Source organism: Octopus sinensis, linkage group LG12 (genome assembly GCF_006345805.1).
Source record: "Octopus sinensis linkage group LG12, ASM634580v1, whole genome shotgun sequence".
NCBI lineage: Eukaryota > Metazoa > Mollusca > Cephalopoda > Octopoda > Octopodidae > Octopus > Octopus sinensis.
Window position 1 is genome coordinate 68,642,059 of NC_043008.1, and position 12,500 is coordinate 68,654,558.

The 12,500-nt window shown below is 33.9% G+C and overlaps 1 protein-coding gene across 1 annotated transcript in view; it reads left to right on the top strand.

Moving 5' to 3' along the window:
• Window positions 1-12,500, top strand: part of LOC115218087 (neuronal acetylcholine receptor subunit alpha-10) — a 90,172-nt gene that overhangs the window by 41,259 nt on the left and 36,413 nt on the right. Inside the window, exon 5 of the mRNA XM_029787868.2 lies at window positions 9,241-9,350. Within this exon, the coding sequence (XP_029643728.2) occupies window positions 9,241-9,350 (110 nt within the window). The remainder of the gene's footprint in view (window positions 1-9,240; window positions 9,351-12,500) is intronic.

Here is a 12,500-nt window from a genome sequence, read left to right on the forward strand (position 1 = left end):
CTTGTAAATTTTGGGTAATTTTAGCCAATCGTATGTTTCCGCAGTAACAAGCCAAGCTGTTATCAGGCTGCTTACTCACGCGGTAATATTTCGCTTATTAAATGGTGGTTGTAAGATAATAATGGAAATAATAACTAGATAGTCCTTAAATCACGCACGAAAAATTTTTATTTAGTTTTTGCATAATCTTATGAATTCCGGAAAGCAGAATTCCGCTAATATTTAATTTGTTTACAGTTGATAACACATGCTGTCACGCACAAAGTGACAGCTTCCAGATCCTATTTTCTGACTGGGTAAAAATGATCAAACTTTAAACTTCTGTAACTAAAAAATTTTTTCTGGAAAAAGCTAAATTTTCCCCGAGATTTAGTGTGGAAAATTACAAAAATACACCAAATTTAAAAATGTTCACTAAACTTTGAAATTTCCACACGTGCAGTCAAATAATAAAGGTCTGCGTACGTATTTATTACATTTTTGTAAGAAGAGGGTTGACTGTGAATTCGAAGTTTAGGTCTGCTAGCCTTCGTCAGACTATATGTGTGCGCACGCATATATGTGTGTGTGCATGCGTGTGTATGCTAGTGTGAGTGCATGCGCCCGTGTGTCTGTGTGTGCATACGTACACACACATACACACACACACACACATCTTAGAATCCAAAGCTTTTTGAGCCGTTACTCTGGGACATAAGTAAGAGTACATTCAAGCGACTGAAAAAGGGAAATAGCAGGACTATATATAAGCAATATTATTCGTAAGATCAATATATTAGTGATCAAATTTCAATTGGTTGACGAAAAGCTGTTTTAAAAAGTGCAGCACATTCGTTCAGGCAAATGTTAAACGCAGAGCACGTAATATATTCGTTTTCACTAGCAAAAACGTATTATTTTCACGTCTTTCATATGTTCAAAACACATGGAAGAAAGCAAAGTGGCTATTGTTTATGAAGTTATAGTGTTGAGAATCATTGAATGATTTTTTTCCTCCAAATATTTGGAAATCTTTTAAGATATGGCAAATCAATTGCTGAAAAAATAAACTATTTTCACCAGTTGAAGTTTGGAAACTCCTCAATAAATATTAATGTCAGTCATTACAAGAATTCAGCAATTCCGATCTTTTGTTCACAATTACAAAAGTCTGTAAAAAGATGTCATTATTTGAAATACAAAGTCATATCTGGTGCCATTAACGTGAGGTGGCGCATTTTTTATAATAGACCAGTTTATGTAAATAATACCATCCTTCAAATTCCAAAATATATCTGGTTGGTGAGATGAAGAGGCTTTTTGTCTGAAGGCATACATATGTTGTGAGAATCTTTTTCGAGGGGATTTTCAGTAAGCTCTTTATAGTATTTTGCTTTATTGTAATTCGTGAGACCAAGGGAAATGAATATATCACGTCTTCCGCTTATAATAATTAACCAAAAATTTGATGCATTTTCGAACAGTTTTTGTAACCAATCAAATTTCGATCACTAATCGTATTCTGTTGTGTTCACGAATATTTTCCCGTGATATTGCAACGCCACATCCCTTTCATCGCGACGTAGAACTGTAAGTAACGATTCAAGAAACTTCAGTTTCTAATTGTATGTACAACTCAACATATTGAATACGATTTCCTTCATTTGTAAACAGAAACATTAACAAGCTTCCACTATATATATATATAGGTTGACAGGTTTGAAAACTAGACAAATTTTCAATCTGATCTGTTAGCTGTTATCCAATGGGCGGAGAAACATAATATGCAGCTAAACGAGAAAAAATTCAACCTAATCCACTTCGGTGAAGAGACTGCATTCCAACAACCATACACTCTTCCCTCGGGCGAAACCTTCATGGTATCCAGCGCTGCCTGCTAGAGACCTAAGTGTTACTGTTGACTACAAAATAAGGTGGAGTGCTCACATAAACAGCAAAGTTGACATGGCTCACAGGACGTGCTCCTGGATACTCAGGACTTTCCGGTCTAGAGACGCCCCTATTATTATTCTACTTTTCTCTATTTTTGCTCGTTCTCACCTTGAATACTGTTGTCCGCTGTGGTCCTCCCACACGATACAGAATATTATGAAAACTGAAGCTCCCCAAAGATCAATCACAAAAAAATAGATGACATGACAAGCCTTGACTATTGGGATCGACTCAAAAAAGCTCAGGCTACAGAAATCCTGTTCATATCGTATCACAGCACTACGACAGAACTATTTCACCTCAACTGGCCCTGCTTTCTTCAACAACGTGCCAGCCCACATAAAGGAGGAAGAGTGATTTCACGGCATTTAAACGGTCCCTAGATGATTACCTCCAACAAATATCAGACAAACCACCCACACCGGGATATGTCTCTGAAAACAATAATTCTCTGCTCGAATGGGCTAAGGTGCCCAAGAGCTGACTGTGTATCTCTTCCAGGTGGTGCTATTAAATTAGACACGACCTGGGCCACTTCGGCCGAAACTTATCTAAGTAATGTAAGTATATATATATAATATATATATATATATATATATATATATATATATATAAAATATGAATTAGAGATAAAACCACTATTAGGCAACTCAAACAGTGATAGACATAAACCAATACATAAATAACAAATAATATAAATATAATTAATATAATATATGTAATATATATATATATATTATATATATATATATATATATATATATATAGATATATAAAATATATATATATATATAATAATTTTTTTTTCCAAAAAGTATAAAAAGAGTGATAAATATATATAATAAGTAAAACACTACGTACGTTTCATGAGTTTATTCGTGAGTTTATTATGGTTTTTTAAAGTCATATTATATCTTCATAGATAAATACATATTTCTATCTATTTTATTTTACCTTAAAAATAAATATTTAACATAATAAATGGGTTGTATAACATAATCCTAATGTTTTAAGTTTCTAATATAGATAATGGATTTTTTATAAGAAAAATTATTATTTTATTTATTTCTTAAAAAATATTGTTTAACTCTATTTGCTTATTTATTTAACTATTATCATTAACCTGAAGATTGACTATAATTTTAGTTCGAATTTATTTCAATTGAACTTAAACTTAATTGTAATTCGAATTTAATTATAGCCATGAAACGTACGTAGTGTTTTTACTTATTATGGACATGCCTATATTATATTTATCATTATTTTTATACCTTTTTGAAAAAAAAAGTTATATATGTATATGTATATTTATATATTATATATATATATATATGTATATATATATATATATATATATATATATATATATATATATATATATATATATATATATATATATATTATATATATATTATATTATATTAATTATATTTATATTATTTGTTATTTATGTATTGGTTTATGTCTATCACTGTTTGATTGCCTAATAGTGGTTTTATCTCTAATTCATATTTTATATATTTATACTGTGAAATTTGATTTAATACTAAATCTGATTTTTCCCTGTAAGTTTGGAGCCATACTCCCTAATATATTATATATATATACACCATATATACATAATATATATATACATACACATATATGCATACATATATATATATATATACATATATATGTATATATATATATATAATATATATATATATATATATATATCTATATATATATATATATATATATATATTATATTATATATATACATACCTATATAGATGTAAGTGGTTTGCATGCATATTAAAGAAGAATTGTGTAGCTGATATTACATTTATGCATTGGTATACAGTTGTTTAAACAACGTGTGGGTGACAAATCAAATATCGCGCATTTAGACAAAGACATATACAGGGATATAGTAATGTCTAATCTGTAACGATCGTCCGATTTATGATTAAACGGTCATGGAGGTTATTATGTAATATGCATTACATGATGGACACGCCTATATCATTGTCCTCATCCATGTCTCCGTAAATGGTATTTCATTGGTCACCCACACGTTTTTGAAACAATTGTAATTTATAGAAGAAATCTAACAACAACTACTCTATTCTTCATTAATATACATACATACCATATATATACAGTTGTTGTTCAGCCGCAGCTTAGTTCTGATCCAACGGATGAAAAGCGTTCCAACCGCAACCATCGCGTCTTACCTTTTCAAACAGTGTATTTAGGAAGCACTATCCAATGTGTTCTTCATTTTTTAAGTTGGTGTGGTATGATTTGTCTTATATTTCTAGGAAGTCATGCGATCACATAGGCAGATTCTTTAGCTGAGTCGAGATACTTTAGCGATGAAAGGAATAGGTTTAAAATAAATTCAAAGAAATAATTTTCAGTTAAAATTAAAATGATATATTTTGACGTAAAATAAAGTTTTAACGAATTTACTGCAGGTTTGTTGTATCCACATGAAGAAAGATTATAATCATAAAGGTAAAATAAACAATACATTTAAAGTTTATAAATACGTACACGCATAAAGTGGCGACTATAGATAGCAATTGTTATTCTAGCTCCTGTGATGTTTGTCAATTTTCTGAATATATTCAAAACCAGCCAAAAACTGTTATATAGAAGAGAGCGATAGAAATGTGAAAACAAAACAGGAAAAAAACTCACTCATCATTACCATTACTCAACTCTCATACAGCCAGTCAGAAAAAAATTAATACAATTCTGCCAATAGTACTGAATGTGGAGGTTGAGAACTAGCTAGTGGTTTAAGGGGAAAAGTCTGTATGCAACACAGATCATGTATAGAAAACCAAGAATGTTTTGAAAGTAAGTAAAAAGTCTGTTACCGAAATAGTTCAAAATTTAAAGTAAGAACGGTGCAGTGGAACCTGTGAATACTCGTACAGGTCGACCAAAGAAGATGACTATGCGACTGGCACGTCTGACCACAACAAGGGCCAATAAAGATCGCAGAAAAATGCGTCAGAACTCGCCCGGGAAGTGTCTGAAGTCAGTGGCTGTACCATATTAGCGCAAACCGTTAGGTGTAACTTACATTTCGTAAACCTGCATGGATGACATATAGATGCCCGTTAGAAGTTCGCCTGAACCCATAATGTTAAAACTAGGGTATTCTGGGATAAGAAGCTTTGGTCCAGTGATACAAAATCCAACCTATTTAGATTTGATGACGAGTGTGGCGTAGACCTGAGGAAACATACTTTGAGAATTGCATCATATATATCGTGAAGGATAGTGGAGTTAATGTGATGGTATGGGAGTGCAATGTCTTCACAGGGTGTCGGTAGTGTATATGTCATAGTTGGTATCATGACGGCTGAGAAATACTGTAAAATCCTGAAAGAAAACATGCTTCCAACACCGAAGTCTAGGTCAAGGTACACTGTTTCAACACTACAATGATCCCAAACACTCAGTCTAGCAACGGTAAAAAGTGATAGGGTAACCCTTCATGGAATCGGATTTAAATTCCATTGGTCATCTATAGCGAGTTATAACATGAAATGTTGAAGAACGGCTCAAAGATATCTTAAATATGAGTGTTACTACATCTTATCGTGGAGGCGCAATGGTTAGGGCAGCGGACTCGCGGTCGTAGGATCGCGATTTCGATTACCAGACCGGGCGTTGTGAGTGTTTATTGAGCGAAAACACCTAAAGCTCCACGAGGCTCAACAGGGGTGGTGGTGATCCCTGCTTTACCCTTTCACTACTCTTCTATTGGCCTGCTCGCTTAGCCAGCGGAGTGGCGTCATTTGAAGGCTAAAACAATGCGAAGCGCATTGTGACCAGCGATGTGTAGTAACATCTGGTAGCCTGGTCGGTCACGGTGGTCACATCTTATCATCTACTCGTGTTAATCTGGCGGAGTTTATACATAGCCATCTGGTGGCGGTTATCAAAAACAAAAGAGCACACATAAAGTATTATCTTTCTTATGAACACTCTGAAGGTGAACTGACTTTTGGAAGCAAGTAAATGCAAGCAGTGAAGGCGTTTGGCTTAATTGTTAGGGTATTCGGCTCACGATCGTGAAGGCCGTGAACTCGATAATTGGAGGTGCATTGTGTTCTTGAGCAAGACACTTTATTTCACGTTGCACCAGTCCACTTAGCTGGCAAAAATGAATAGTGGCTGTATTTCAAAGGCCCGGCCTTGTGTCATTCTGTGTCACGTTGAATCTCCCTGAAAACTACTTTAAGGTTACGCGTATCTGTGGAGTGCTCACTCACTTGTAAGTTAATTTCAGGAGAAGGCTGTTTTGTTGATCGAATCAACAGCAACATCATAACAGTTTCTAATAGAAATTTACTTATAAAAAAAATTGAAGAAAATGAATACAACTAATTTTTGTAAACGTATATCTTCGTATGAAACTGATTCGACAGAGATAACTGTAAGATATATGCATTTTAAAGCCAATTTAAAATTGCAGTTTGAAAATAATTTTTCATTTTTTCCAAGCTATCATTAAACAACAGATCGTTTTTGGCGAGAATAGGGAAAAAACCTCATCTATTCTCAAGTTAAACGTTACAGGCGATATCGCAGTTGACTATTTAAAAAATATGTGATATGTATTGAATTATCAATAACCGCTTGTATACAGCTGCTGTCACAGTGGAAAAAACACCTTGGAGATACCTTCAGGGCGCTTCGTAATGAGAAACTCAACGTAAGCAGTCCCGAGGAATAATATAACTAGAAGAAAACATAAACAATATGCACCACAGAATCGGACATTTAAATACCGTCTTAAGGTGTAAAGTGAATAATAAATTCACAGCACAAGTACATATTATAAAAAAAAATTGACAAAATGTGCAGAAATTCTACTTTCCAAATTCTTGTGGAGGAAACAAAGATTTTCAAAATACAAACTCAAAACGTTGAGTGAAAAACTTCATGTTTAGAAAGATTTGCTAGTAATAAGAATTTTCTTTTGAATCAGATGCTGTACAACACTGGATGAATAAAAACAATATCTTCGCAAAAAGAACCCATTCTTGGGAAAAATTTAAATAATTCTGGTCTAAGATCTGTAATAAAAAGAGAGATTTCAGTCAGAATGTATCATGGCTAATATCATAGCTCGTTATATTCAAGAAAGAATACTGTAACAACATCAACAATATAACTTCTATAATCACCAAAGCTATAGGAAAGTTGTATAATGAGAAGGCACCGGGAAGAGATCGATAGCTGGATACAGGTACAGAAAGTTATTGATGTGAATATTCCAAATAAATATGGAAGGTCAGATTGACATATCAGTTAGTTTTCTATTGCACGGACGAATCTCGTAGCTGATTTTGGCAGAAAAACATAAACTCTCTGCTTTGTCTAATCATTATTATAACTTTACTCAAGCTGTCTAAACCAATTTGCGAATTCAACAAAGACGTAACTAATGATCATGCAGGCGGAAGAAAAAGGGTGAATTTGGCTGTGCCGGATTACTCTTGGTACATAGTTTTGTACTGACTGAAGTAGGAAAAGCACTCGATTCTATACCCGATCATGGCTGCTCTTGACGAAAGTACCTACTGCTCTAGGCACTGCCAATGAAAGACTCAGAAACACTTGATCGATAATCCTCACACCTGTATCCAGAAGCAGAATGATTGTCCTTGATGTTATGAATATTTGGAAAGGAATACTCCAAGGAGACAGTCAGTGCTTATGTTGTCACAAAATCCATTGTCATTTCTTTTATAAAAGTGTTTATGTGTCTACAACAACAAGAAACACCAATGTAACCCATAATTTCTTGTGTACAATCTAAGGATGCTGAGACACGGGTGGATTTAGTAATGACATTTTCAACCCGTAAGGAGATGGAATTTGGTTAAAAGTAAGGCTTACATTTGTTAGTTGAACTAGGAAAACCCGTTTCACAAATCCATAAGCTTTACATCAAGGATCTCTTTCTTTCTTTCTTTCTTTCTTTCTTTCTTTCTACCTATCTTTTTTTCTTTCTTTCTTTCTTTCTTTCTTTCTTTCTTTCTTTCTTTCTTTCTTTCTTAAACTTGATCCATCTTTGACAAGTGCTTGCACACAAATCTAACCTTTCTGATTACATGTGTTTCCATGCATATTAGGCTGATTCCAAATGGTTGTTCCTAATATAGACACCAAGTCAATAGTTTTGAAACGAGAGGGTTTAGTTGATTTCATTGACACCAGCGCTCAATTGGTACTTTATTTTAACGATCCAAAAAGAATGAAAGGCAGATCATAGTAAATAAAAATCTATCTTTGATTTCATAACCAAATACAACCCAGTATACATACCCACCAAACTATACCTTAGTGTTTTTCATTCTTTCTTCACTATTTTCTCCTGATCTTTGTAACTATATCCCATTCTCTATCCTCTATATCTTCTTATTCTATATTTTCTTTCTCACATCCCCTCATTACGAACATCTATAGACAATTCATAACTTACATTTAATATATTCACACACACACACACGCATACACACACACAAGCACAAACACACAGACAGACATACACGCACAGAGGCATACTGAAACAGACACAGGCACTCACATACACACACATACGCACACACATACACGCGCACATAAATAGTAAATTTGTTTCTGATCCCCTAATAAACAAGTCATAAAGATATTTTTATTATGTTTCAAAAATGCCTTGATAGAACAAATCTACATTGCAACCACTAAGCTCCACTAGCATGATGAACCAAAAATTTGTAAAAAGTGAAACACCAAAATACTCCCTTTCTACGACTAGACGATTAAAGTGAAAAAACAGGCAGGGATATTTTATGTTGCTCGGTCCTTTGAACCCCTTCTATGGTCCTCCAGACAAGTGTTGGCCACTTTGTAACATACGTGTGCACGCGCTCTTTCTCACAGGCATACGCGCACACACACATGTATAATACACAAACACGTGTGCATGCATATATAAATACACATTTGCATATATATATATATATATATATACGCAAATATATCTATATATACATATACCACATACATATTTGTAAAACGAATTAATCTATCTATCTATCTATCTATCTATCTATCTACCTATCTGCCTGTCTGGCTATCTCATGCGCATATCATATATGTACGCACACACACAACACACACACACACACACACACACATACACACACACACACACACACACACACACACACACAAACACAAGCACAAACACACAAACACATGCACACAGAATTATAGACGTAGAATTATCTTTGCCTCAATTTTTCGTTGCAGAAGTGGAAGGATTGCAACCTAGTCTGGAATGTCTCTGAATACAATGGAATTGAATCAATTGTCTTACCAGAAGACATGATATGGATTCCTGATATTTGTCTTTATGATAAGTATGTATCTTTAGTATTAATTGCTGTAGTGTGGTTTGCAGTGACGGAGTGATAAATGGCGTGACATAGTTAGATCTCAAGGAAAGACTTTCTTCTCAACCCTCTTGTGTTCAATAAAATAAATATCATTTAAATATATGCTTTACCTCTAAATTTGAAAAGTGAATATTGTTTAAAGGTGAAAACTAAAGAAAATAAGAATTCGCAGAAACATATAAAAATATATTTGTATCAGTTTTCTCTTCTTTCCACGTGTCCCTAGAAAATAAACCTCTCCCGATCTAAGTGGTGCTTTAATTCAAATTAGTCAAAAGCACGTGTAGCAACAAACCATGTGGGTACAAAATGTGGTGTTGTTCATGCTTTATGAAATAACGCGTTTTTGCAAGTACAACATAAGCAAAAGTAACATTACAATTAATATGAGGCGAACTAAAATACGTTGAATAAAATATATTTATTATGTTTGTGCGCATTGAAACATGGAAAGACAAACACTACAAGAATTGTTGTAAGAGAAAAAAATTCTCCTTATAGGCAATATGACATCATTCATAGCCTAATGATGTGTTTCTTTCTCACATATTGTCTATGAGGAGAACTTTTCTCTCGAAACAATTTCTGCAGTATATGCCTTTCTGTGTTCTAGTGAACACATATAATTCAACATTAAACATAATAAAATAAAAAAAAATATATGTAATGTTGGTTGTAAGAAATATACGACATATTTGTGCTTTTTTAATCAATTGTTTGATTGATCTGTTGAGAAGAACAATACAAACATATGTTCATGGATTAAAGTTCCTTTTGTTACACACATAGAAAGAGAAATATATCAGAGATTAATGCATATGTATGTATACATGTATTATATATATAATATATATATATATATATATATATATATATATATATATATATATATATATCTATATATATATATACATCTCTCTCTCTCTCTCTCTCTCTCTCTCTCCACACACACACACATATACACATACACACAGATATAGTTGAAATTTACAGAAAAACAAAAGACGAAGACAGGTGTATAAACAACAAGCAGGTGTATGTGTATATTGGGATAAATGTATGTATATATACACATATATATGTACATATATGTATATATATATGCATATATATTTATTAATAATGTACATGTATATATTATATATATACATACATATGAAATGTTTGGCCATAATTTTTATATTCTTCATAGAATGGTGAAACTTGAAAAAGATAAAGCTATAAATTGCATTTTAATGCTGGGTCAAAAACAATCGTACGCACTCACGCACACACACACACACACGCACACATACATACAAGCACAAACATATATGTACACACACATTCTAGTGCAATGTGTGAATCCGATGGGCCATTAAGTTCAAGAATTAGCGTGTAATTGATGGAGGTTGACCGATCAAACCATGAAAATAATAAGACAAAAATCAATAAGATAAAATGTGGCTGTGTGGTAAGTAGCTTGCTTACCAGCCACATAGTTCCGGGTTCAGTCCCACTGCATGGCACCTTGGGCAAGTGACTTCTACTATAGACTCGGGCCGACCAAAGCCTTGTGAGTGGATTTGGTAGACGGAAACTGAAAGAAGCCCGTCGTATATATGTATATGTATATGTATATGTATATTATATATATATATATATATATATATAATATATATATATATATATTGAAAAAATGAAGTTCGAAAATGCTGCTTGTATATACATTTTTAATTTTATATATTACATTATAACATGTTTCAGTTCCTGAAATGAACCTTATCAAAAAAAGTGTATATATAAAAAAAGACAGCTCATGCCGTCAAACACAAGAAATTCATTTATAATACACAACGGAGTCAGACATCTTAGAGTTCATGTATAGTTGATATATAGTTCATGTATAGTTGATATATAGTTTGAAGTATATGTTCAAAGTGTTCGATGCAGTGGCCCACGGTGGCGATACGTATTCAATACAAAAAACAGATCAAAGTGGTGGAAAGCGGTCAATACAGAAGATTGATGTTTCCGAAAGAGCGAGGAATTCATTTTTACCTTAAGCAATGTGATGACCCATGGTGGAAGTTCGCTGGGTGGTTCTAGTGAGTTTTTGTGAAATGCTCGGTTTTATAATGCCTGTTAGGTGGTCAATCTAGCGTAGCGTGACGTCATCAATGTTTTGACCAATCGTTTCGTTAGGCGGCTTTAATCAAGTAGAACGGGACGTCATCATTATTTTGACCAATCGCTGCATTATAACTCCCTCTTGTTTGTTTCCTGTTTTGACCAGTCGCTTCGTTAGTCAAGTAGAACGGGACGTCATCATTATTTTGACCAATCGCTGCATTATATCTGCCTCTTGTTTGTTTCCTGTTTTGACCAGTCGCTTCGTTAGTCAAGCAGAGCGGGACGTCATCCAGATTCTGCCCAATCACGACTTATAGCTACATTAGATCTGCCCCCTGTCTGTACTTGTTAGGTGACTATTCAAGCAGAAAAGGACGTCATCAATATTCTGACTAATGACTGTCCCCTGTTTGTATCCTGTCCATTCTAGCAGAGCTAGACGTCATCAGCTTGTTGACCGATCAGAATCGGGTCTGACCCTTAGCTGTATCGTATGTATCAGGGTCAGATTTGCACGAAAGAATTTTTTTCCTTTTTTACTAAGGCATATTTCCGTCAGAGTGAGTGTCTGTTTGAAGTAGCAGCCGTGGTGGAATTTTGCATCTCCTTTTCGGAGGACTTATTTTTTGGTTTAGTATTCCTGGCCCAGGGTGTTTAAACTTGGTCTAAAATTTTTATGAAATATAGTTCTTTATTTGGCGTTGTGTGAAGGTTGCGTTGTCACTGAATTTATAGAGCGGGTTAGTTGTAAATTTCGGATTTACATTTCCAGCACATCTATCTATGTGTCCGCTGACCGGTATTTGCGGTAATCAGGGTTTCTAATTTGTGATTTATGCACCGCCATCCTGTTACGTAAGCTATTTTTTGTATGGCCTATATACTGCCTATTGCAGCCTGCGCATGTTATGACGTAAATAAGTTTTTGATGCGCAGGTGAAGTTTGTTCTAATGGTGAACTGGTGGCTTGTTCCAGTATAATTCTGATCCTTCTTTCAAGAT